Raw genomic sequence first — 26,205 nt, 5'->3', positions numbered from 1 at the left:
TGTGAATTAGTAAACTTGATAAATTCTATTTGTAGGAATCTGCTGCTTAGGCCAGCCACATTTTTAGCATGTAGTTGAATTAATAATAATATATAGTGCTTACTGTGTGCCAGCCACTGTTCTAAATGTTACAAATATTTACTGCTTTATTTCCCACAATGACCCTCTTACATAGGCACTCTTATCATCCCCATTTTACGGATGGGCAAATTTAGTTACAGAGAAGCTAAGTGAAACTTGCCAATGTCATACAACCAGTAAGTGGTGGAGGCAGGATTCAAATCCCGATAATCTGGCTCCAGTCTATGCTCTTAGCCACTGCACTATATTCTCTTGAAACATTATAAAATAGATATACTGATACTAAGGGCAAATTTCCTATTATTTGTCTTGGAACTAACCATGTTAATTGTTCAGCCAATCTCATATAAAGTTAAGCCTTAAACTTCTTTCAGGGAAGCCTTCAAAAATAGTTATGGTCCAGTCTAAACCATTTTATCTGAATTTCATTGAAAGCAATAGGACAATCACTCCTTGTTTTCTTTTCTGTACCTTAGACAATCTGGTCTTTATTTACACTTAGCTAGGTACATATTTCCCATGTTTGTTCTTGTTGATTATCACACTGATTGGAAATGAGCAAGAAGGGTGGGGATGGGAGGTAAATGGGGTGTGATCTTTCCAAGTACATGTCCTTTGGCGGCTTCTGCTCCTCTAGCTGCAGACTCTCCTTGCATTCTCCGTTCTGGACTTTGTGTTCCTGTCATTCTGTTTCATGTACTTGCTACCTGGCATGGTGAACTCGTTGCTTGACTTCAAGGGCTTTGAAATCACTCACTCTTGTTCCTTAAGTGTCAGCTGTTTTAGGTAGAGCCTCTGCTTCCCCATCCAGACTAGTCCATATCTCTCTCAGTTCTGTGTCAACTACCGCTTCCAAGTTATCTCAGCCAAAGTTTATCCATAAACTTTATTTTTTATTTTATTTATTTATTTATTTATTTATTTATTTATTTATTTATTTTTTTGAGGCGGAGTTTCACTCTCGTTACCCAGGCTGGAGTGCAATGGCGCCATCTCGGCTCACCGCAAGCTCCGCCTCCTGGGTTCAGGCAATTCTCCTGCCTCAGCCTCCTGAGTAGCTGGGATTACAGGCATGTGCCACCATGCCCAGCTAATTTTTTGTGTTTTTAGTAGAGACGGGGTTTCACCATGTTGACCAGGATGGTCTCGATCTCTTGACCTCGTGATCCACCCACCTCGGCCTCCCAAAGTGCTGAGATTACAGGCGTGAGCCACCGCGCCCGGCCCATAAACTTTATTTTTATAAGTTTAATAGAGCTTAATTGAGTAAAGAACGATTCATGAATTAGGTAGCCTCCTGAACCAGAGTAAGCTCAGAGACTCCAGCATTAACTGCAACTGTGGCTGAGATAACTTGACTGGACTCTTGGTGCTGCATGAGAGAATCTGCAAAATGTGTCATCAACACACACAGCTGTCCCTTAGTCTCAGGGTGTGTGACCCAGATTAACCTCTGTTGATTAATATAAAGTCATAACGAACCCCATTTGCCATACATAGCATGCCCTAGATTTACACTGTCATGAGTTAAGATCCCAGACACCCAGCTTCTAAACCTGGAGTGGCTGTTAACTCAGGTCATCTCTCCATCTCTGGGCCTCAGCTTTCCCATCTGTAAAATGAGGTGATTGGATTAGGTGGTATCTAAGACCAATTCCAACTCTATCATGGGATCTTTATGAAGCTGGAGACACTTACAGACCTGGCCCACTTTATCTTCAGGTCTGCCACGCCCCTCCAACTTGTGGAGGAGCCTATACTCTGTCCTCACCATGCATAGGTAGACAAACAGGGAAGACAAGCTGCCATTCAGGGCGGTAACCTAATGGCAGATCACACACCAAGATCACTCTGCTTCTGCAGCTGAGTTTTCACAAAACAGTACCTATCCTGGCACAACAGAAGAGCTCCTTCCATAGAAAGTTATTTCTGTTTGCTCTCTCAGATGCAAATAACTATGGGCCACCACTCTCCTCTGTCCACCTGTAAGTACTCTTGCATGGAATTTGAATCAAGACACTGCTCAGGCAGTCAAATGATGGTCTTCAGGGAAACTTGGCAGGTGGGAGCCAAGTGAGCTTTCACTTTATGTAGTTTCAGTCGTCTGGAAATCTGGATTTCCCCTGCTATCAAAATAGACAATGCTGTTGCCTAACAAAATATAGACTTCCTGAGTGGCATCCAGGTCACAGCTTGGTCTCTTTCCTCCTGCTGTGTTCACGCTTCCACTTCCGTGCACCATGTTAAGTTCAGATGTTCTACTGACCAAACCCCAGAGAACCACTTATAAGTCTTTTCAACCTTTACCTTGAATTCTAGGGCTATCTCCTATTTGGGGTTTGAAAACACCAATGCATAATAAAGTAATGTATGAATTACAGTTTTTTGGTAAATACATATTGTATGTTACTAGCCTTGATGTTTCACACCAGGAAGCAAAGCTCATGAATCATAACATCCCTGAACAAGGCAGTAGATCTCAGTTATCAGCATTAAGAATAAGGGTATGGATGGAAGCTTATTTGATTTGCTCTTCTTTCCTGTTATGGATATTAACCAGGGGGGTAAATTATAGAATAGGATCATGGAATGCTTAGCCCTCAAGCATTTGTCAGAGGCTTGAAATGTTCATAAAAGGTGGGCTTGGTGAATGCCAGGACTTAGCATGATTGAAAGGGTGTTTTGAGTCATGGTACATGGCAACATGGAAATAAAACAGATATATCAGAAGTAGGTGGTAGAAATAGACTGGAAGAGAATTTTAACATCTAAAATATGACAAGGATTTATCCTTACCAGCTTCTCAGTTTCTTGAAACATTTTCCTTTGATTCGAGAATCTGTATTTATGTTACATATTTCTTTCTAAAACATTTTCTGGTTTCTATTTTCTTTACTTCTTTTACTTTTTTCTGCCACTTCTGTTTTTTGATAAATATAATCCTAGGTATGCTCCGAAAGTCATTTTTTTTTTTTTGGTGTTTTCCTGGTAGTGATTTCTGGTTATAGGCCCATAAAAGTATCTATAGGATGTGGTTGGGATAGTTCCTACCTCTTGGTAAAAGCCTAGTAGTAACACAGGAAGGGGGCAGACTTTGGGGACAAGAGACATTTAAAACTGTTACTGATCATGACATTACGAAAAATCAAAGGACAGGGCCATGGCCCATGTTTTGTAATCTCCGTGTGAATACTATAAGGGAACTTCTAAGCCCTGATCAACTGTGAAACGAACAGGTCTTCAGTTGAGTTAATTAGCATTTTACAGGTGATTTGCTGTTTACAAGATCCTTTATTTCATGTGTCTTATCTCGTTTGTAACAGATCTTCTTCTTTCATAGTCACCTTTTCCTTCTCTCTGAGATTCAGAGACCCTTTGGGGAGGCCGAATTTCAGGTTTGTTTTCATTTGGAGCTTACAAGACCAAATCCCCCCTCTTGGGGTTCCAGGGGTGCTCCTTCATTTTAGTATCTGACAGGTATGCCATGAATTGTGACATTTAAGCAGTGACTTTGCAAATTGGACTTGTCAGTAGGAAAAAGTACTCTTCCCACCTTAAAGATTGACAGGAACATGAGATGGCTGAAGCTGTCCTGGGCTGTTTTCTGGCAAGAGTACATAGGACAAGAAATACTCCGGAGAGCTCAACATTGAATCACATCATATCATAGTGCATGACTAGTTGCTTTAATCTTGCAGTTGGACTCACTCAGGATAAATTGTTGGCAGAGGAATTAAGCAGCCTGACAAAATTATATTCAGAAAAAAAACTTGCAGTATATTAATTTATTAGTAGTAGGCATGAAGAAAAGAAGAGTAAGGTTTAAAAAAATGGACATGAAACCACTGATAAATCCACAAAGACCCCATTACAGTTTGTTACCAGCCTCTTACCCCTGGCCATGACTGATGGCTAGTCGTTGTCTGAATAAGTTTTTAACCATTTGTAAATTTCTTCAGGAAAATAAAAATCTAGTAAAGGGAGAAGGGTGACCACAAGTCAAGCTGTGAATGAGGAACTACTGAAATGTGGGCCAAGTGGGTCACTGAATTTGCCGTGTTTGACTCTTCGGTTGCACCACTTTGAACTTTTGAAGTTTGATCCTCCCAGTGGTGTTTCTGAGGTAGAGAGGCTGGGATTAGATTGCAGCCTGAGAAATCCCACAGACGTGATTCTACTGTAATCTTACTGTTCTGTCTTGCTCCTTGATAACTAGTATCCCATTAAAGGGGGTTCATTATTGACATCTCAGAAGAAGCTCATTGTGAAGTCTAAAAGTGCCACTCTTCCCTACACCAGCTCTGCCTCCCATATTCCCCATTATTTTCCCTATCACCCAGAGTCATAACCTCAGAGAGATCCTTGGCTCCTTCCCCTTCTTTCAGTCCTTGCAACCCTGTCCCACAGTGTCCCTTACATCTAGTCTTTCCTTTCCATGCCCATTGCCCTGCCTCTCATTTTTTCAGTCTTACCTTGCATCTCACTGGAGAGTACCCTGTGCTGTCTCCCTGTCTCCTCTCTTCCTCGGAGATCTGCCTGCTTGCCTGCCTGCCTGCCTGCCTGCCTGCCTTCCTTCCTTCCTTCCTTCCTTCCTTCCTTCCTTCCTTCCTTCCCTCCCTCCTTCCCTCCCTCCCTTCCTTTTGTTTTTGTTGCCCGGGCTGGAGTACAATGGCATGATCTTTACTCACAGGTTCAAGCAATTCTCCTGTCTCAGCCTCCTGAGTAGCTGAGATTACAGGCATGTGCCACCACTCCCAGCTAATTTTTATATTTTCAGTAGAGGTGGGGTTTTACCATGTTGGCCAGGCTGGTCTCAAACTCCTGACCTCAAGCGATCTGCCCACCTCCACCTCTCAAAGTGCTGGGATTACAGGCGTGAGCCGCTGCTCCTGGTCGAGATCTGCTCTTCTTATCACTGTTTACATGACTCCATCTCATTCATCCCTTGCACCAGTTGCAGCAAGGTCCTCCAGGTGTGGCTTTCTCTCCTCTCTAGCTTTAGGTTCCACTCCTTCCTTATCCTGTGCTTCTGTCACACTCCAACCACCCCAGCTGCATCCTGCTTCTTGAACCTTCCCTATGTTTTTCTCATATCTTAGCTGACATGGTACCTTTTTCTTAGAACACTCCCTCCTCCTTCTCTCCATGTCAAAGTCTTCATCATTTTTCAGGGACCAGGTCAAATGTCATAACATCCATCAAGTCTTTTTGATTTCTAAACCAGATGTAATCTCTCCCTGTGATACATCTCAGGACCACTTTATGTATTTCTTGTAATATTTGTCAAGCTCTGCCTTACATGGTAGTCATTTGTATATTTATCTTGTTACGCTTGAAAGTAAGGATTGTATTTTATTCTTTGTGACCAGGAAAATATCTTGCACCACATAGTAGGGCATCTGTTCAATAAGTGCTTGTCATATACAATAAAATAATGGCTGGGGTGGCATTATTTGTAGGTGAACCCAACAATAGGTCATAATGCATCTGTAGATAGTAGGAACATAAGGATGTGTAGATAAACCCTGAAGTAAGTGATTCGCAGAGGATCACATGGAAGGGAACCTTAGGGAGTTTGATGCCTAGCACTCACTGAAAAAAAATTGTCCTAATATTGCTAGAGTATGAGACTAGAAGGCCTGAAATGTAGCCATCACACACCAAAGACAGTTGCTCACCAAACACCAGCCAACTCGACCAATAGTATATAAAGGTGCTTTGTAAACAGTACAGTGGTTCTTAAGGATATGATTAAGCACCATACTGTTAATGTGTAACAAGAGTGACTCAGATGCCAATGAACACTGTGACTCCAGGTACCTGTGAAATAACCAGCAAGGGTTCCGAACCACTGATCCAAGACAGGACAAAGTTGCCAACTATTCTTCCTAATAAATTGTTTTTCATCATGCAAAGGGTCTTTTCTGTTTTGGTTTTGTGGAAGGTCTAATTTTGTGCCTTGAGGACATCTGCAGTAGGGTCAGATGTCAGAGCAAGCAGGAAGTTGTCATGCTTCATGAAGTTTTGAGGAAGGCAGAGTTACCTGTTGATGGAAATGGAAATAAGTGGAATAAATTCTGTTGCAGGGCTAAGCTCCCAGCCCATGCTGGCTGGTCATAGTTGACTAATTCATGATGGTCAAAAAGTGATTCTCTTGTCTTTGAATTTTCTCTTTTATTTTAGGCAAAACAGATTTGTTTTTTGATAGCTTCATAAGGCTGTCTGTCCATATTCTGTTGTCACTTTTCAAAATGATGAGAAACCTAAAGAACTACCATACTTGCTAAAAGAAGACACTAACTGATGCATAGCTTGAAACAGGAATTGACTTCCTAAAGGATAGTATTTGGCACACCAAGCACTGCAAGAGAGGCATTTCAGCATACATGGGCTCTTCCTAAAAATATACTTTACTAACATAAAACATTCAGGGTTCATTAAGATTAATCATCTAATAAAGTAAGAGAATTTTCTCTAGGTGAAAAGTTTCAGTTTATTTTAGGGGTGTGGTGGTGTTATAACCGGCTAATCTCCCCACCATAATTTAATCAGGCTAGATAAGAAAGAGACTAGAAAGGCATGGAGCGAGAGCACAGCATAGCGTCTCTTCTTTTCCCAGGCTCATTTTTTCCCCCAACATGTACTAAATTTGCTTGTAACAACCTGGCTTTTATTGTATCATTTTCTAGCTAAATGAGAGTTACTGATGTCAGCTACCTTTTAGAATAACTTTTCCTTAAATGTTTGAAGATCATAGGAGTTGGGAAACTCATTCATTGATTTATTCAGGGAACATTTATTGCTTGCCTACTCTGTGCTGTAGGAACATTAAGGCAAGCAAAACACTGCCCTGGCCCTCAACCTGGTAGGGGGATGTGTGAATAGGGTCAAAACCAGTAACATGCACTGTTCAACAAGACAGTGGCTATAAAGGTGTACCAGCGTGAAGGTCAGCTGCCTGCCTTGAAGTTGAGTGGCCAAAACCACTTTCAGGATTGCAGGTAAGACTATGTTTTGGAGGTTTGATGGACTTTTTAGTTATTTAGTTCATTCTTTCAAGGAATCATTATTGGAGGCTCTCCTGGGAGCTGGACAGTGTTCTAGGCTCTGGGGCCACTGCAGTGGGCTCCAGTACTAAATCCCTGCCTTCCTGGAGCAGAGCAGGAGATCAGACAACAAGGAGAGAAATCAGTGCAATACCAGCAGACTTGAAGTGGTGAAAGGAACAACCATGGGGGCCCCTGTGCCCTCTGTGAGAAGGCCAGTGAGGCAGGAGTGAGGGAGGGTAAGGGGGCTGAAGATAAGGTCAGAGAAGAATTTGGGAGAAGATCCTGGAGGCACTTAGGGACTGTCTTTTCCTAGAGCACGCTCCTAATGACTAGCGTCCAGCCATCTGATGGCCTGTTGAGCTGTTACAACATGTTAGGTTGATGTCTTTATTTTCATTCATATTTTTCCTTTTATTATCCCTGACGCTTAAAAGCAAGAGGTTGAGTTTGTGAGACGAAATGTCTTCATTGTATCTGTGGTGGGGATACACGTAGTATCCCCATCTTGTTCTGTGCTGCCTGCCATTAAGGAGGTGGGGTGATTAGAAGCACTCCCCTTTCTGGTACGGTAGTCTGCTGATCTCTGGAACATACCAAGGAGGATGTAGAGTGACAACATCTATAATCCCCTTAACCTCTATATTCATAGAGTCTAATCTCCTTGAATTACACTGGTAACATAAGTCTATCTTTTAGAGTTAACTTTTATCATTAACAGCACAAAAATGTATTATTTATAGGGCCAAATGCAAGCTCTTGAGGCATATAAAGTGGATTAGTAAGGTTGGCTCAGTGTTAAGCTATGCCAGAGCCGAGTCCAAATTTTATTCCAGTACAGGGATGACTTTCTATGTGGCCTCTCTGGCTCTGGAGCTAATTTGGATGCTGAGTAGCCCTGCAGGTATTTATATGTAGCGTTTGGTATTTTTACTGGGTCCTATTCTTCTCCCTTGGATCACCTAAAATGGTTAAGAATTTTCTAGTGGGATTAAGGTTGTGATCTCTGGGGAGGGGTGGGACATCTGCTCTCAGTTATTTTTGTGTTAGCTGCTTCCCCTTAAATGTATGTTCACAAATGAGCCACAGCCTTATCAGCTGGGGTTGAGGGAAGACGGGTCTAGGTGCTGCTCCTGAAATTGGTCTCTGAGCCATGGCTTCCCATAGACACTCAGGTAAAAAATTAATGCTCTTTATCTTATATTGAGCACAGTTTTGTTAGGGCAGTGAATCCATCATTTGGCTAAAAGATGGTTTTTGATGAAATGATTTTAGTCTTGTCTGAATAGTAAATAAATTATGGCTTGTCTCTGTTTTGCCTTTGCATTTCATGCTATTTCAAAGCAAAATATTGTTCAAGTACAATTAACAGTTTGAGTGGCTTATTTTAAAAAAAAAATGTATATAAACATGTTACCACGATATTTTACCTTTTTCAGGACATCTCATGAAACTATAAGAGATTATGTGAGGAAAGGTTTTTCTGCTTAGGAATTTTTGGTTTTCTTTTTCCTAAGAGAGAATTCTTCATCTTGACAGTGCTTTAAATCTAAGGTGTTTGAAGAAGGTAAATCGAATGTGGAACTGGAAAGGGGAACATTTGTAACTAAGAAAGTCCGCAATGACCTAACACATCTTCCCTTTTTCTGACAATGTTTTAAATCTTCCCAAAGTAACCACTATGGTCCTTTTGATATGATAAATATGTTATTGTTTTTAGCAGAAAAAGGGGCACATTTTGGACTCCTTAGGTCATGAGCATTTTCTTCTGTTTTTGTAACCTTACAATTAAGGAAGCCTTTTGGCCATTGACAAGAAATCTATGAATTAGGGGCTGAGGGGACAAAAGCCCAGTCCTTGAAGCCAGGAGGGTGGCTGTGGCCCTGTGGCCCACTGCTTAAATAACGGTTCCCTTTCTTGGAGCTGGTAAAGTCAGACAGTTGGGTGTAAATAAGGCATTTCGTCCTGTCTCCCGGCTTTCAGATTAAGAGACAAAGTCATTATGGTTTTTTTTGAAAAAATATTTTCAAAATTATTATTATACTTTAAGTTCTGGGTTACATGTGTAGAATGGACAGGTTGTTAACATAGGTATACACATGCCATGGCAGAAAAATCATTTTTTAAAACTTGTTGCCTGTCAATATTTGAACAATGGAAATTTCTCTTTTTGGGGTTTTGAAGTAAATATGCTGCAATGGAATTCCCTACCTTAATGAATTAATATGCAATGTCTTCCCTGTTCCCAAGTGTTCAAAAGTTGTGGTTTTTTTTTTTTCCCCAACCCTCAGGAACTGTTTCACAAACATGGTACCAAATGCTTGAGATTGTGGTTATCAGCCAAGATACACATTCTCTGTGTGTAAGCAAACTAGTCAGCTGTACTAGTTGTCCTGATGAACCTTAAATGCATGTTACCTGGTAGAGTGACTCTTCATTTTATTTACTAATTAAGTGACAGAATAGTGACAGAAAGTTTAAAAGGTGACATATTTACAGCTTACCGAACCTTGGGTTTTAAATTGCAACAAATTCTTATGTCATTCTTGTATATGTAAGTCTGGAGGCTATAATAATTGTGGCTAAATGAGACCAATTATTTACACCTTTTAGATGATTTTTGAAATCGGGAAATAGCATTTTGTGTTGCATCAGGTTCATAGGTTCATGAAAGCAGAGAAGAATCAGTCCATGAGAGAGAGAAGTCCTCATAGAAAATCAGTGTTGCCCTGAAATGGGCTCAGTATGGGCGAAATAGAAGCTAGGATAATTGGATCAAAATCCATTTTTAGTGACTGTCCATATACTGAGAGGACATTTCAGGGACAAAAAAATGTTTACTCTTGACATTGAAGACTTTCAGTCTGCAAAATTATGTAGATTTAATTTCTTTACCCTTTGGCCTTTCAAGTTGAAGACTAGGATTGGGGTGTGGAGGGGAATCAGGTCACTTGCCATATTACACAGCCGTCAATTCCCTTCACCAGCCACTGCTCAGTGGGCTACACAAGCCTGCCCGTCTTTTCTTGGGGCAGGGATGGAAAATGGGAGGGTAGGGTGAGAGGAGAGTAATCAAACTGCATTGGCTTCTTAAAATTCAGAAGATTTGGGTGAGGGTGAAACTGAACATTTTGTACTTTTAAGGACCACCAAATGTCTGCCTACTGCTTCACCACAACTGGAGAAACGAAAGACTCATGCTTTTTTGCTGCCGGGTCAGAGATGCTTTTTTCCCATATGAAAGAGGGGATGTGTTGTACATAATCCATGCAACATTGTGAAAAACCTTCAGACAGACAAAATGGTGCTAGAATCGAATCTGGCCTGCAGGAAGTTCAGTGGCACATAATTTTTCTTTTAATAATCTGTATTGAGCCCTCCTGACACCCAATATAATCTAAAATGGCATTAGTTATCAGTGACCCCAAAAAGATTTGTTTTTTTTTCTAAATGCAGCACACCAGTGAAGTTGCTAATAACATTGAATCATTCTGTACACGTTCTATTTTGAAAGGAAAAAACACTTTCTGATTTTTGTATGAAATTGTATGAAAGACTACTTTTCAGCTGTGACTCATGAGCTCCATCTCATTGCAGCTACTTAGGTTCTTATTCCCAAATGTCTGACGACATCTCCAGGTGCCTTAGCATGTCTGCTACACAAATGTCCTATTCATCAGCTAAGGCTTTGCTCCATTTGTTGAATGTTCTGAGGAAAGCATTATACCCTTTCTGTAGACGCCAGTGTTTATATGTGGAGTCACTAATGTACTGGTATGTTGGATTTAGTGATGAACAGATCTGAAATAACCTGTTTCCCCCCCCCATTTGGGTTGTTTATTGTTTACACTGTACATTACACCCTTCAGGGAAAGCACATAGAAAAATGCTACCTACTCACTTTCTTCTTAAATATTCATAGTTTGAGCTACTCAGGCATGTGGGAGAAAATGAACACAAAGAAGAAATACATGAGAAAATACATGTAAAAACACAAGCAAGATATATTAAACACAAATTGAATCTCCTCTAATGAGAAGTTTATAGTAAAAAAGAGAAAAATGTCATAATCTTATATTACTCTTATGTGTACATGATTAAATTGAAAGCCAGAACTTTTAATTAAGATACTGAGGTTTATTTAGGCACCTCTCAGCATGTTGGATGTAGTTCAGGAATGTTCTGAAAAAGGAAGCTTGCTTATTAAGTGAAAAATGATGTGTCTTTTGAAGCAGGCATAGAAAGTCAGGCTACCCTTTTGGAATAAATCTCTAAAATTTTATCACCCAGCCACATTTATAACTGCATTCTAAGTTTGTAAAACTTTTAAAACAATTTTTTAAATTAAATTATTTAAAAATGATGCTTTTTCTGTCTTAGAAAATTAAGGGACATTCATGTGACCCTAAGGTGTAGGTTAGACTTCAGCACCTTACAGGTCATAGGAGATGATTTTTAAAATCAGGAAATAGCATGTCATATTGTATTAGGTTCATAAGTCCATGAAAGCAGAGGAGAATTGGCCCAAGAAAGAAGAGCAGTCCTTACAGAAAGGAAATCAGGGTGGCCCTAAAATAGGCTTGGTATGGACAAAATAGAGGCTCAGATAATTGCATCAGAAACCACTTTTAGTGATCATCCACATACTGAAGTTTTAGAAATATGGTTGTGGTAATTTATCTCCATCTGTCAATCAACAGGCATATACTGAGTGATTCCTGTATACAAGACTGTAGGTTAACTACTGGGGCTCCTCGTGTATGGGCAGAACTTTTTGTGATAGAGAAACTGCTTGATGGCACTAGGGAATGTATCCAAGTCACTCGGCACCAAAGTATGTTAGCAGCGGGGAATCTGTGTGGGTCTGCAGCAACCACAGCTCTTGCCTCCTCAAGGAAGAACAAGGCAGAGGGAGAGGCCAAGGCAAGTTTAGAGCAGAAGTGAAAGTTTATTAAAAAGTCTTAGAGCAGGAGGCTGGGTGTGGTGGCACACGCTTGTAATCCTAGCACTTTGGGAGGCTGAGGCGTTCGGATCACTTGAGGTCAGGAGTCGGAGACCAGCCTGGTCAACATGGTGAAACCCCGTCTCTACTAAAAAAATAAAAATTAGCCAGGTGTGGTGGCATACGCCTGTAATCCCAGCTACTTGGGAGGCTGAGGCAGGAGAATCGCTTGAACCTGGGAGGTGAAAGTTGCAGTGAACAGAGAACGCCATTACACTCCAGCCTGGGTGACAGAGTAAGACTCCGTTTAAAAAATAAAAATGAGAGCAGGAATGAAAGTAAAGTACACTTGGAAGATGACCAAGCAGGCTAATTGAGAGATTCAAGTGCATGGTTTCATCTTTGACCTGGGCTTTTATATGTTGGCATATAAAAGGGGTTATATTACTTCTCTTCTGATTCTTTCATTGGGATGGGCTGTCCGCATGCCCAGTGGCCTGCCATCACTTGGGAAGGGCCGCATGCTCAGTGTTTATTGAAGTACACATGCTTACCTTAAGCGGTGTTTCCCTTAGCAGTGGACCATTCCCAGAGGTAGGTCTTATACCAGCTGAACGCCACCATTTTGCCTCTTAGTGCTCATGCTTGAGCCCACTCACCCAACTCCTGATATCTTATGGGGAAGTGGCTGATCACCAGTTTCAGGTGTTTCTGTCTGTTGGAACTGCATTTCCTTGGTGCTAGCTGTGACCAATCATTATTTTAGAGCGAGAGAGAGTTTAGCAACCACCTAACTTTCACCTGATGGCCACCTGACATTCCTGGTTGAGTGGGGGGCCCTCTCCAGCCGTGCTCATGTCTGATACCTACTCTAGCATCCCTGCTATGAACAGATGAGGGCTACACTGAGACATTAGAATTAGTCAAAGAGCTGCCCGAGGGCAAACATGCAGTCCACAAAGACAGGTGGTAAAGGAAGAAGCATTGTGATGCTATGTAGCAAATGTTTCCTTCAAGGATGGCTGACATGCCCATTCCCAGATAACAACAATAGGTCAAGGCAGACATGTCTAGAAGTTTTGGAAGATTAAAAGCCTTCACATTTAATGTACTTAGAAATCGCTAAGGGGATAAAAAATTACTCCCTAAGAGATAAATGCCTAGGTATATGTAATTCTGTAAGGTTAAAGAGAGCCGAAAAGAAGAGGTAAAATAGTGGCAGGGCGTGGTGACTCTCACCTGCAATTCTAGCAGTTTGGGAGGCTGAGGCGGGCGGATTACTTGAGGTCAGGAGTTTGAGACTAGTCTAGCCTACATGGCGAAACCCTGTCTCTACTAAAATAACAAAAATTAGCAAGGTGTGGTGGCACGCACCTATAGTCCTAGCTACTCAGGAGGCTGAAGTAGGAGAATTTCTTGACCCCGGGAGGTGGAGGTTGTAGTGAGCCAAGATGGCACCCCTGCGCTCCAGCCTGGGAGACAGAGTGAGACCCTGTTTCAAAACAAAACAAAACAAAACAAAACAAAACAAAACAAAACAAAACAAAACAAAACAAAACAAAACAAAACAAAACAAAACAAAACAAAACAAAACAAAACAAAACAAAACAAAACAAAACAAAACAAAACAAAACAAAACAAAACAAAACAAACACAAAACACAAAACAAAGTAAAATGCGTCTTCGTTTTTCTCTGTTTTCTCATCATTTGCAACAAAAGAAAGTGCAAACTTTTCTCTCCTCGTGAAGTGAAAGCTTGACAGTAGCTCAGACTCTTAGGGAGCCCACACAGGATCTTTGCATGTGTGTCTCAGCGTTGTTGTTTATAAGCTGGCTTTTTAGAGTTGTTTTGGTCTTGTGCACATCATCCATATTTTATACAAAGTTGTGGTATGATCAGTAAGTATCTCCTCCAACTTCATCCTGAGCACACCGCATGCATGAGGGTTTGAAATCTTTTGGTAACAAATAATCATAAAGTTAGAACTGCATGACATAAGCTAATTCAGGTTGCCCAGAGTTCCACTTGATTTATGGCAAAACAAGTACTAAAGTTCAAGAATTTGACATAGACATTGTGAACATACTTTAAGTATTTCTAGCCTGTTTACTTATTAGGCAACAAATCCAACATTCCTAGAAGTGCCTGTTTTATCTTCACTAATTGTTTCCACACACATTAAAAGGACTCAAGTGAATTGTAGAAATCAATTCGAAAAGAATATGCCCTTTGAAATGTTTCTCCATCTGGATGCAGACTGTAGGTTTAAGTATATAGTGGTAGGGAATAGAAGGTGTAAGGTGATCCTGGAGCTTTCATACTAGAGAGTGAAAAAGTCTTGCCTACAGCTCGGATTCAAAAATACCATTAGATGAATCTCTTCTTATGGATACTATTAACTTGGGGTTGTTTCATTTAATTTTCCTTTTGCTTGGTTTAAGACCGTGCACTATAGGAATTATACAGTGGCCAGTGACTTCATTGTCTGACGTTTTCAACATCCTTTGTTATTTCTATCTTTGCGTGTGAGCCATGGATTACTTTATCATCTGGATGCTTAGAACTCTGAGCAAGTCATGTTTTAGAACTATGAGACTAAATGATGAAGAACTTTACATTGGTAATAGAAAAGTTCTGAAAGTGTGTGGTTTTAATGTGTGAAAGACATGGCAGGTAAGATCTCTCAGGTACTCTGAACCGTAATGCAATTTTCCTTCCTTCAAAACCTCAACTTCTAAATGGCATTCACCGTGTTTTCTAGTGTTTTTTTTTTTTATTTCTGTATGACACAAATTAACCTGTATTTTTACCATAAAGCTAGGACTCAAATACTAAGAGGTTTGAGTCACCTTAGGTGGAACTTTATATAGTACTTTAACAGAAATATTTGGAATCCATTTCTGCTTATAAAATTATCAAAAGCAAGTGATACTAAAGCGAGTAGGTTCAATGTTGTATACTAAATAGAGACCTTGGTAAGAGAGAATGAGGGATTTTCAAGTATGGTCCAGAAGACAGTCTCTGAAAGGCTAAAGCAGCCACGGTGACTAGCCATGCAGGAAGCCAGTGCTGTCTAATCTTACAAATTCTGTTTTCCTGCCAAATGGGATTTAGGAGCAGCTGATAATTTAATTTATTACCACTGGCTGTTACTGGAGATTTTATTTGGTTTCTCAACTCAGCCCTTAACAAGAAAGCAAGTCTTTGTTGAGGGCACAATATCAGTATGGCAAAGCTAAGACGAGGCTTCTGTGTGACGTGGGAAAGACCAGCAAGAATGGATTAAGGAGAGTGATTTTCCATATGTTCTCACTGTGACAGGTACTTTCTCTATAGACATGGAGGCTAAAAGCAGTTTAAAAGCTGCTTTGCCTAAACAGTACATAGTTCAAAGAGATAGGCCCTGCGTCCATTGTGTCTCCGGTTTTTGTTTCTAACCCATTATATAAAGGAACATCCCAGTTTGCTTTTTAGAGAAAAGTGCAAGAAAGAATCATTCTCTGGACTTGCTAAGTCTCTTAATTGTGACACAACTGTCCTAAGCAACTGTCCTTGCACAAGAATGTCACTCATCTGCTTCATCTGCCAGCTCCTTAGAGATGAGGGGGGTCTGTTTATGTGTTAGTAGGAGGCAGCAGGCCTTGTGGCTCGTCCAGTGGCCTGATTTCCCTTGTTTGGAGGCTTGGTTCTGAGTGAGAGTTCAATAGCCTTTGCCCAGGCGGCTTCTCAGACACAGGGTGTGGTTTCCTTAGCTCACTCTCTGCTATTCGGTTGCTTATGGCAACAGGATCCAAATAACTTGGACATGTGTTTGTATAAAAAAACCTGGGAATGGAACCCAAAGTGAGAGTTTGGGGCTGTTCAGTCAGTGGAAGAGCTGCGGTGAGTACCAGGCAACTGCTCATTTACTTTCTCTCATTCTTTCTCTCTAAATTACACTGGATGTCTGCTAGCACAATAACCATGTTTGTGGATAGTTTTAGAAAATAGTCTCAATTCTTGTCTGTTTTCTGTGCAAATGAAATAATTGCTATCTATTTACCCGTATAAATTTCTTTTTCAGGGGGAGAGGAACAAATTAGCATATGTTTAAAGAAGTTGAGAGCTAGTAGAAACTCACATTTGGTACCTTTTTGGGTGGCAAAATTCTATAAGAAATGCCTTGGTAAAGGGAGTCGCAGAGTGCCTTAGCAATGCTTGGGATTGCAGGCGTGTTGTCTAGGGCCACAGCTGGGGAGGAGACCAGGGAGGGAAGAGGGGTTGTTCACATGGAGGGAGTGGAAGGGATTTTTGGAATAATTTTTCCAGGCTCTATTTTAAGATTATAATTTTTAAAACAGCACATATCCCAAATAATGACACTGGCTACACTTTTATGAGCATATTGATCCTCACTTGCTTGAATCAAGGGGGGATTTGATTTGGCTCACAAAGCCACCCATGACTATAACAGATAATTCACGGTTGCCAAACTTGCCTGTACCAATTGACAATGCCATGTACGTAAGTTCTCTCTTGCTATATTGCTCCGGCCTCAAAAGTCGGTAAACTGTCTTGGACAAACCTCTTTAGGATCTATTCAGGAATTTAACACTTTTCTCCTAGATTTCAAGTCAATTTAAACATTTTAAACAAATTAGTAAGGATTGCTTAGGTGCCTGCTGCTGTACAGAATGAGCTGTCAGTTTTTATTCTGATGAATAGAATTTTATAGATAGGAGGAACGGGAAGCCTCCAGAGGATACTACCCTCTCTAAAAAATGAAGGAGGAAGAGCCAGAAGCAGGTGGAGAGGCTTCTTGATGAAAACGTGGTGGGCTCAGAGAAGCTGCTGCCTGCAGGCGGGGCCCCTGCTTTCCTGCGCCCCTTTGAGCCTCTGCCCCACACTCTTACTTTGTGTAAAACAACTGCTTCTCGCCCACCTGCCCTATCACAAGTCTCCACTCCGTCGGGTCACTGCTCAGCAGCACAATAGCACTACCCGGCCGCACCTCCCAGCATCCTGTCCCCTGTCTGGTGACTCGGCCAACGTGGCTCTGATCCCCTTGTCCTCCTCTGTGTCCTTTGTGAATCAGCACAGTAGTATATCCGAACGTGGGCCTCTACCATCTCCCCAGGGAGTCACTGGCCATCAGCCTTCTGGCCCCGAGGGGCACTTTTGTTCCTGGAATCATAGTTGAAGTATCTGTTGTTTTGGTGCCCGGTGGTCAGCTGTGCTGAAGGAGAAGCTGGGTCCTGGTCCCCAGACCCCATGAACTCCAAGGCAGCATTGCGCAGGTGCCTCTGGGTGCTGGGGCATTTCTGGTGGTCATTTGTCCTGTCTGCTTGCCCCCGCAGGTCCCTCCAGCTATAAGGTGGGCACCATGGCGGAGAAGTTTGACTGCCACTACTGCAGGGACCCCTTGCAGGGGAAGAAGTATGTGCAAAAGGATGGCCACCACTGCTGCCTGAAGTGCTTTGACAAGTTCTGTGCCAACACCTGCGTGGAATGCCGCAAGCCCATCGGTGCGGACTCCAAGGTAATGGGCGACCCCACATACCAATGGGCTGGGCTGGGCTTCGGAGTGTCCCTTCCCCACAACCATGGCAGCAGCGTCTGGCTGTGAGGATTTCCCGGCATCACTGTAGCCACCTTGAGGTCTCAAGGAAGCCTCCTCCACTCCCCAGGCCACAGTGGCCTGAGCTGTTTAATGTAGGGCTCAACTGGACGGGTGCCAAGGCCCCTGCCAGCTCTTTTGATTGCATGCTAAACATTTTAAGAATTGTGAGATTTTTATCCTCATCTCAGCGTCCCTCCTATTACTCATAAGAACTGTCACTGTGAGGCTGTCCCAGGTGTAAGGGACTGTGTCATCTCAGTGGTCAGTCTCGGGGAAATCTGCCTTATGGGAGGGCTCCTGCCTCTGCCCCCAGCACCCCTCATGGCGGCCCCCCCCATCTGCTTGGTTTCCAGGAGGTGCACTATAAGAACCGCTTCTGGCACGACACCTGCTTCCGCTGTGCCAAGTGCCTTCACCCCTTGGCCAATGAGACCTTTGTGGCCAAGGACAACAAGATCCTGTGCAACAAGTGCACCACCCGGGAGGACTCCCCCAGGTGCAAGGGGTGCTTCAAGGCCATTGTGGCAGGTACTGCCCCCTTCCCACCCCGGGTTCCCAGGGAGGAGGCCCTAAGGGCAGATGTGATGTGGGCTTGCTTGTCACGGTGGGGCTAACGTTGCTCTGAGCTGCTTTGAGATCTTAGCATATATATGTACACATATACATACACGTATATATGCGTACACATATATGCTCGCACACACGCACACACTCGGAGACTAAAGAACACTGGCGAGAACAGCCTGTGGCAAGAGAATGAAGTGAACAGTATGTAGCGCTTTCTCATTTGGGCGTAGTAAGTGATGAAAGCATGCTTCTTCCTCAGGGTGTCATTGTGGGCCAGTCAGTCCCTGATTTAATGTCTAAGTGCACGCAGGGTATAGAGGTGGGGGCATGGGGGATTCAGGCATCGGATCCTAAAATAATAATGCTGGGGTCCCCGCCCATGACAGAAATCCCGGGTTGGCACAAGCACAATTAGAGCACAGGTAGGTTAGTTGGAAGTGTGAGGCCAGTAACTGCAGGGCCTGCATCCCCTCACCTCTAGGGGTCTGGGGAGGGGAGCTGAGTGGATGCAGCCCCCTGCAGAGCCTGTCAGTGGGGCCATCCAATTGCTTCCTCCTGCAGGAGATCAAAACGTGGAGTACAAGGGGACCGTCTGGCACAAAGACTGCTTCACCTGCAGTAACTGCAAGCAAGTCATCGGGACTGGAAGCTTCTTCCCTAAAGGGGAGGACTTCTACTGCGTGACTTGCCATGAGACCAAGTTTGCCAAGCATTGCGTGAAGTGCAACAAGGTATGCTTTCAAGGGAGTTCGGCATTGACCGCTGTTTCCAGAAGTGTTTGACGGTTTGCAGAGCACTTCCACACACACTATCCCATTCCATCCTCACGACAGTCCTGTGACGTAGGAATTATTATTCCCATTTTACAGATGAGGAGACCATGGATTAGAAAGCAGTGCCGCAGCCAAGTTGGCTGTCGGTACGCATGCGCAGCCCCATGGTGCGGGTGGCCCATACGGCATGCTGAGCCGGGCAGCCCTGGCTCTAGAGGCCTGCCTCTACCACTTAGGGGCTGTGCAACCTCACATAGGGGCTCGCCTTCTTCGAGCCTTGGTGTCTTCATCTGTAAACTGGGGATAATAATGGCCCCTGCCTCCCATGGCTGCTGTGGAGATTAAATGAGATATTGTATACCAAAGCGCCCAGCACGGTGCCTGGCACACAGTAGGCATTCAACAAAATGGTTGTTGAATCTGAATCCGGTGCTACACTCCCTGGTCTAGGCCATCACATCTGGAGGAATCACTTACCAGGATCAGCCCTGGCATGCCGATTGCTTTGTGTGTGTTACCTGCTCTAAGAAGCTGGCTGGGCAGCGTTTCACCGCTGTGGAGGACCAGTATTACTGCGTGGATTGCTACAAGAACTTTGTGGCCAAGAAGTGTGCTGGATGCAAGAACCCCATCACTGGTAGGCTAAAGAGTCCTTGCTAAGTCTGCCAGGCTAGGTTTTGCGCATGGTAACCATCTCTCATTTTCCTGTCGTCGGTTTCATCCACAAAGGCCCCCAGAGAATGCCCTTCTCCCCCCGCTATTGTCATCCTAAAGGTCCCCCAAGAGTTTGGATTCGTCCTGAGGCCAGGTTAGGCTTTGCAATACAGAACACTTCCTGACTACTGCTGACTAACAATGCCGAGAGTTCACAAGCCTGAGACCTGCCGGCCACCACCGGCAGGCACTGCTCCGTTGCAGGAGGATTCTGGGGGGAGGGGCGGGAGGAGGGTAGAAAGAAGGGGCGTGGGGTAGGGTGGAGAGGGGTAGGGGAAGTGGGAGGGGAGGCCGAAGAGTGATAACCTGGGATTGTAACACCCCACAGCTGAAGGCTAGTTCAGAGGTGCCTGTTGGCAGGGTTTTTTTTTTTGTTTTTTGTTTTTTTTGGTTTTCTGTTCATTTGTTTTTGCGATCAGCAAAGCTAATCACTTCATTCCTCATCTCGCGGCCGCGATCCACGTGCCCTGGGCCCTTTCCCTTGCCTCCAATTTTCCCATCTCCCCGGGGAGCCTTGAAATGTACATTTGAGAAGACTTTTGCCATCCTCAGGGAAAAGGACTGTGTCAAGAGTGAGCCACCCAGTCTCTAAAGCTAGGAAGCCCCCAGTGTGCCACGGGAAACGCTTGCCTCTCACCCTGTTTCCCAGCGCCAACCTCCGGGGCAGGCATCCGGGTGGAGAGAGGACTTGTCCCTCGTGGGTGGTGGTTCTTTATAGAAAAAATCGAAGCTTAGCAGCTCCTCGAGGCCCGGTAAGTGCACACCCCACGAACAGCCCAAGTTTGCCTCCTGGTGGCCACTTTGATGCCATGGCCCTGACCTAAATCAAAGAAACTGGTTATGCTGGGAGGTCGGTGCGAGTCACAGGGCAATAGCGCGGTGGCATGGGAACGTGGGGTCTTTACATCAGGGAAGCCCTTGGCTGGGCTCCGGCTTCTTCTCAGGTCCTGGAGAGCCATAGCAGGGTTGCGGCGGCATGGGGGACAATGGCGGCGTGGGGGACTGTGCACGATGGAGTGGAGGAGGGGGTCTGGGAGCCAGGCAGACACTGGCTCTTGTGGTGCTTGTCGGTCTGTGAGTGGGGCAGGTCGTCATTTTATCTCTCTGAATCGTAGCTTCCTTACCTGTATTCATTCAGCTGTTTTTCTTGTTTTCTTTTGTTTTTTTCCCAGGGTTTGGTAAAGGCTCCAGTGTGGTGGCCTATGAAGGACAATCCTGGCACGACTACTGCTTCCACTGCAAAAAATGCTCCGTGAATCTGGCCAACAAGCGCTTTGTTTTCCACGAGGAGCAAGTGTATTGTCCCGACTGTGCCAAAAAGCTGTAAATTGACAGGGGCTCCTGTCCTGTAAAATGGCATTTGAATCTTGTTCTTTGTGTCCTTACTTTCTGCCCTCTACCATCAATAGGGGAAGAGTGGTCTTTCCCCTCTTTAAAGTTCTCCTTCTGTTTTTTCTCCCATTTTACAGTATTACTCAAACAAGGGCACACCATGATCATATTAGCATTTAGCAAAAAGCAACCCTGCAGCAAAGTGAATTTCTGTCCAGCTGCAATTAAAAAAAAAAAACAAAAAACAAAAAAAACAAACAAAAAAAAACTTAGGTAGATTGACTCTTCTGCATGTTTCTCATAGAGCAGAAAAGTGCTAATCATTTAGCCACTTAGTGATATAAGCAAGAAGCATATGAGATAAAGCGCCCACTGAGCTGCCTCTCACGCCTCAGCTGGGACCCACCGTGTAGACACGTGACATGCCAGAGTCGGAGCGGCTGCTCCGACTCACTGCTCACCCTATTCTGTGAGCAGGAAAAGAACTTACTGACATGCATGGTTTAACTTCCTCATCAGAACTCTGCCCTTCCTTCTGTTCTTTTGTGCTTTCAAATGACTAACATGAATTTCCAGAAAATTAACATTTGAACTTAGCTGTAATTCTAAACTGACCTATCCCCGTACTAACGTTTGGTTTCCCCGTGTGGCATGGTTCTGAGCGTTCCTACTTTAAAGCATGGAACATGCAGGTGATGTGGGAAGTGTAGGCAGACCTGAGAAAACGAGCCTGTTTCAGAGCAACATCGTCACCACAGATACTCTGGAAGCTTAACAAAACTAACCCTGCTGTCCTTTTTATTGCTTTTAATTAATTTTTTTTGTTTTTAATTGATAGTAAAATAGTTTATGGGTTTGGAAACTTTGCATGAAAATATTTTAGCCCCCCTCAGATGTTCCTGCAGTGTTGAAATTCATCCTACAGAAGTAACCGCCAAACTCTAGAGAGGGAGTTGAGCAGGCGCCAGGGCTGTCATCAACATGGATATGACATTTCTCAAAAGTGATGAGTTGAATCCCTTGTAACGTAGTAGTTGTCTGCTCTGTGTTCCTGTGTTAATGAGGACTGTAAAGTCCCTTCTCTTGTGATTCCTAGGACTTATCCTCAAGAGGAAATCTGAATTTCTATCTACCACTTTACCTGAAATGCAGGATCCCCTACTTAACTGTATTCTACATTATTATATGACATAGTATAATGAGACTATCAAAAGTAAACATGTAATGACAATACATACTAACATTCTTGTAGGAGTGGTTAGAGAAGCGATGCCTCATTTCTACATTCTGTCATTAGCTATTATCCTCTAACGTTTCAGTGTATCCTTACAGAAATAAAGCAGCATATGAATAACCTGCCTCCTGTCTTTTCATTCTGCTGGGTGGAATCACTCTAAGGTGATACTCCTGACGCAGAAACCCAAATGACTTCTTTTCCTTCCAGAATATACTCAGTTCAGTGCAGTTGTACAGAACATAGGTATTATAAACAAACCTGTAAATACCACATTTGATTGAGTTAAAAAAAAAAAAAAAGAAAGAAAGAAACCACTCTGACCTGAAATGGTATTTCCCAGATTTTTACATTCCTGAAAAATGATGACTTGGTTTCATTTGGCCAGGGGATTGGGGAGGGAATCCCTGACTCCCCCAATGAATCATGGTGCTGAGAAACCATCTCGGTCCCTGTCTTTTGGGTGCTTCCTTGCTGTGCCTTTCCCTTTGTGCTCTCTGGAGCCCAGGGTCCAGGTTGAACGTGACCACCTCAACCACGGCTCCCTCCACTTGACAGCCGAATGAGATCCTTGCTGCTTCTTGTGGGCATGGCTCACTGAGGAGGCTGCCCCTTTGGGCCCATGCACTTCAGTTAGAGGGAACACGCAGGGATGCTCTGGGCAGAGGCAGGGGTTGGCCTGGCATTGAGGCTCCGCAGTTGCCGCTAGCCTAGTACCACACAGTGCTCAAACCATCTTTCATTGAGCTTCACTTTGAGCACTTTCATGCTCAAAGTGTCTTTCATTCACCTCTGAGGCTTGTGTTCTTGGGTCATCTAACCTGCGCCAACCCATGTGACCCTTACAGCACAGCACAGGAGGCCCCATGCGACAGGTGTCTGCTGAACTCTCCTCCCAGTGGAAGGGCCTTCAGACCATAATGGCCCCTTGTCAAACTCCAGGCAGAACTGGGTGGGAGGAGAGGGTGTTAGTCTTAACTGGGCCCCATGCTGAGGGTAATAAAAGCAAAGGGCAGACGCCCTTTGGTGCTAACATTTGCCTTCTGAGAAGGGCACTGAATCTGTCAGCAAGAAACCATGAGCACCTTCAGGAATGTGGCACATCCCCTTGTGTGTGTGTGTGTTTCCTTACAGAAGTTAGCTGTGAAAACCTTGAAACCAATGAAGTCTATCTAGTCATCTGGGGCCCCAGGAAAATGAGGCTGCGTTGGGGGATGGGGAGAGGCTGCCCCCTCTGGCTGAGTTCCTGAGGCTACAGCAAGGAAAGGAGCCCCGTGGGGAGAGGGGAGAGGAGACAGACCTGGGATGGAGAGGGGGGCCTCACTGCCTTCACTAAGGGCTTTGGCCCCAGCTTACGCTCTGGATCCTACCCACGTGCTGTTTCCCATTCCAAAGTCTTTCTCACTGTGCCAGTTCCTTGCCCTGCAGTCCTTAGTGCACCCTCCTTCTCAGCCCCTTCCCACCATGATGCCCCTCCCCATCTGCCCTAGATTCTATTCTCTGCACTGCATTCCTTTCCCTTACTCCTGCTATCCCTTTGCCCTTGTAGCCTGCTTGGCCAGCAAAACCTGAGTAGATGGTTTGAGCACTGTGGAGGAAAAACCATGCTGGTCTAAAATTCCCAGTCCCACCACTCTGCCACTTGGCCCAAAGTCCCAAGACCGCCTCCACCACCCTCACCCGGGAGACTGAGGCCTATCCGGAGTCTGCTGCTAGCTGTTGCTTGCTTCGCGATGCCTGCCCTTCACACTTCTGCATCTTGTGAAGCACCTACACATATCAGAGCTAACCCTCACGGCCGACACACACCATTGCTCCCATTTCCCAGATGAGAAAACAGGTTAAGAAGCTTGCCCAAAGTCCCACAGCTAATAAGTGACAAGCCACACCCTGGGCACACCTCTAGCATATCACTTATGACACTAAATTGTCATACGAATGCACACATCACAATAAAACCAGCATGCACGGTGCTCAGTACTTATAAGACACTTTGTTGAATATGTGATTCTAAGAGCGACATCCATAAGGCTCAGGAGAAATGAGGGTAAATTTCCACTTAACAATTTGTCAGCAGAGAAACATTTTCTCCCTCATAATGAATGGGATCAGAATGTCAAGAACCTCTCTGCTTGTGGTTAATCAGTGGGCTCTGGCACCAGGCTACCAGTGTTCAAATCCCGGCTTCTCAGCCACTTTCTGGTCATAAGACCTTGGGCAAGTTACTTAACCTCTCTGAGCTTGATCCTTCATCTGTGAGACCTAAAATTTCTACTTTGCAGAATCCCATGCGGGGGATATAATACAAGTGCTTAGTGAGGGGACTGGCACCCAGTAAAAGCCCTCAATGCTAGCAAAGATTTTGTCCCCAGCACCGAAGACACTGCTCTGGTGTCTGTGACCCACCCTGCAAGCCTCAAGACACTATGTCCACTCCCAAAGCAGTGTGGGTTGTTGGCTGGAGGGACAAACTTGGGTTTGAACATCAGCTCTGCCTCTTTCCAGTTGTGTGACCTGGAACAAATGCTGCTCTCCACAAATCTCCGTGTCCTCACAGGCATAAATGAATACCCACACCTCATAGGGTTGTTGTGAGCATTGAAAATGCCTGGCGGGGCACGGTGGCTCATGCCTGTAATCCCAACACCTTGGGAGGCCGAGGCAGTAAGATCGCTTGAAGTCAGGAGTTTGAGACCAGCCTGGCCAATATGGTGAAACCATGTCTCTACTAAAAATACAAAAATTAGTCAAGTGTGCTGGTGCATGCCTGTAATCACAGCTACTCCGGAGGCTGAGGTAGGAGAATTGCGCTCCAGCCTGGGTGACAGAGCAAGACTATCTCAAAAAATAAATAAAATAAAACAAAATAAAATAAAATGCCTATCAAGTACCTGGCGTATTGCACATGTAAATCTAACTACAACGATTACAACGCAATTGGGGAAATTCAAATTATTTGGGTGCCTAAAACCCATCTGGAAACACTGTAATTGGACTGGTTACAGCCTCTAGGCAAGGAGGCTGTTTTGGAGCCTGTTTCAACCAACCAGGCCAGCCAGGCACTGACAGGGGTGGGGTCACTGAAAATGATAGGGAATTGCCCCCTGGCATGATAAAATGTCATGCACAGCCTGCTTCTATGCCCTGGCTCCTTGGCCCTAGCTGCTATTAGAGGTATTCGAGAACAGTGGAGTCTCAGAACTGAAAAGGTTGCAGAGATTGTAGCAGAGCCCCCTCATTTGACAGATAAGGAACAGGGATCAGAGAGGAGCAACAATGTGCACAAAGTCACGTGGGAGCTAGCAGCCCTCTCGGCTGGGTTCAGGTCTTCAGGGGTCTGTCTGGCACTCTTTACGGTATTTCACACTGCATTCTTGTGCTTTTTAGGGATTGGAGCTGTTAAAAGCTTCATTCCACAGGCAGTGTCTACAATGACACAGGAGCAGAAAATGCGCTGATGTGCAGAATCTGCTGCTAGAGGCCAGGGGTCTGTCCCTCCAGGGAGAGGACACCAGGAAGGGAAATGTGAGGCAGCAAAGCGTCAGGGGAAGGCTAGGTCAATGTCCATCACCATGGCCTTGTAAACAGGAACATCCTGGTAGACAGTTTAAATGGATGGATCAACAGAACCTGGCGCCACACTTGGCAGTAAAGAGTTTCCAGCTCAGATGAGACACATGGAGGTGATATATTTGACAGGAATGGGATATGTCTAGTTTGTACTGATTCAAAAGTATACAGAATGCTCTAGCATGTTCAGTGGGGAATGGCTACCACCATTCTCATAAGCACCAGACCCCAAAGATGGGATAAACCAGGACCTTGCCCCATCAAAATAAATAAATAAATAAATAAATAAATAAATATATAAATAAATAAAACCTAGTAAAGGAGGGGTCCCTACCCCTTGGGCCAC

General features: G+C 44.1%; 1 protein-coding gene across 5 annotated transcripts in view; it reads left to right on the top strand.

Annotated features, from left to right (window-relative positions):
- FHL1 (four and a half LIM domains 1) overlaps window positions 1-22,409 on the top strand; it is a 65,702-nt gene extending 43,293 nt beyond the window's left edge. For 2 of the 5 annotated variants that reach the window (XM_074391683.1, XM_074391680.1), the window contains 6 exons: window positions 17,407-17,588; window positions 18,023-18,197; window positions 18,798-18,967; window positions 19,460-19,646; window positions 20,276-20,475; window positions 20,896-22,409. In XM_074391683.1, the coding sequence (XP_074247784.1) occupies window positions 17,433-17,588; window positions 18,023-18,197; window positions 18,798-18,967; window positions 19,460-19,646; window positions 20,276-20,475; window positions 20,896-20,979 (972 nt within the window). In that variant the 5' untranslated portion in view covers window positions 17,407-17,432 and the 3' untranslated portion in view covers window positions 20,980-22,409. Of the gene's footprint in view, window positions 1-8,184; window positions 8,303-15,775; window positions 15,953-17,406; window positions 17,589-18,022; window positions 18,198-18,797; window positions 18,968-19,459; window positions 19,647-20,275; window positions 20,476-20,895 lie in introns of those variants that run through there. The other 3 variants (XM_003940741.3, XM_074391682.1, XM_003940740.3) reach the window with 3 other exon arrangements.
- Window positions 22,410-26,205: the final 3,796 nt, after the last annotated feature.

This window comes from Saimiri boliviensis, chromosome X, assembly GCF_048565385.1.
Source record: "Saimiri boliviensis isolate mSaiBol1 chromosome X, mSaiBol1.pri, whole genome shotgun sequence".
NCBI classification, from domain to species: Eukaryota; Metazoa; Chordata; class Mammalia; order Primates; family Cebidae; genus Saimiri; species Saimiri boliviensis.
The sequence above is the reverse complement of the archived record's forward strand: the minus strand, read 5'-3'. Positions and strand labels throughout refer to the sequence as shown.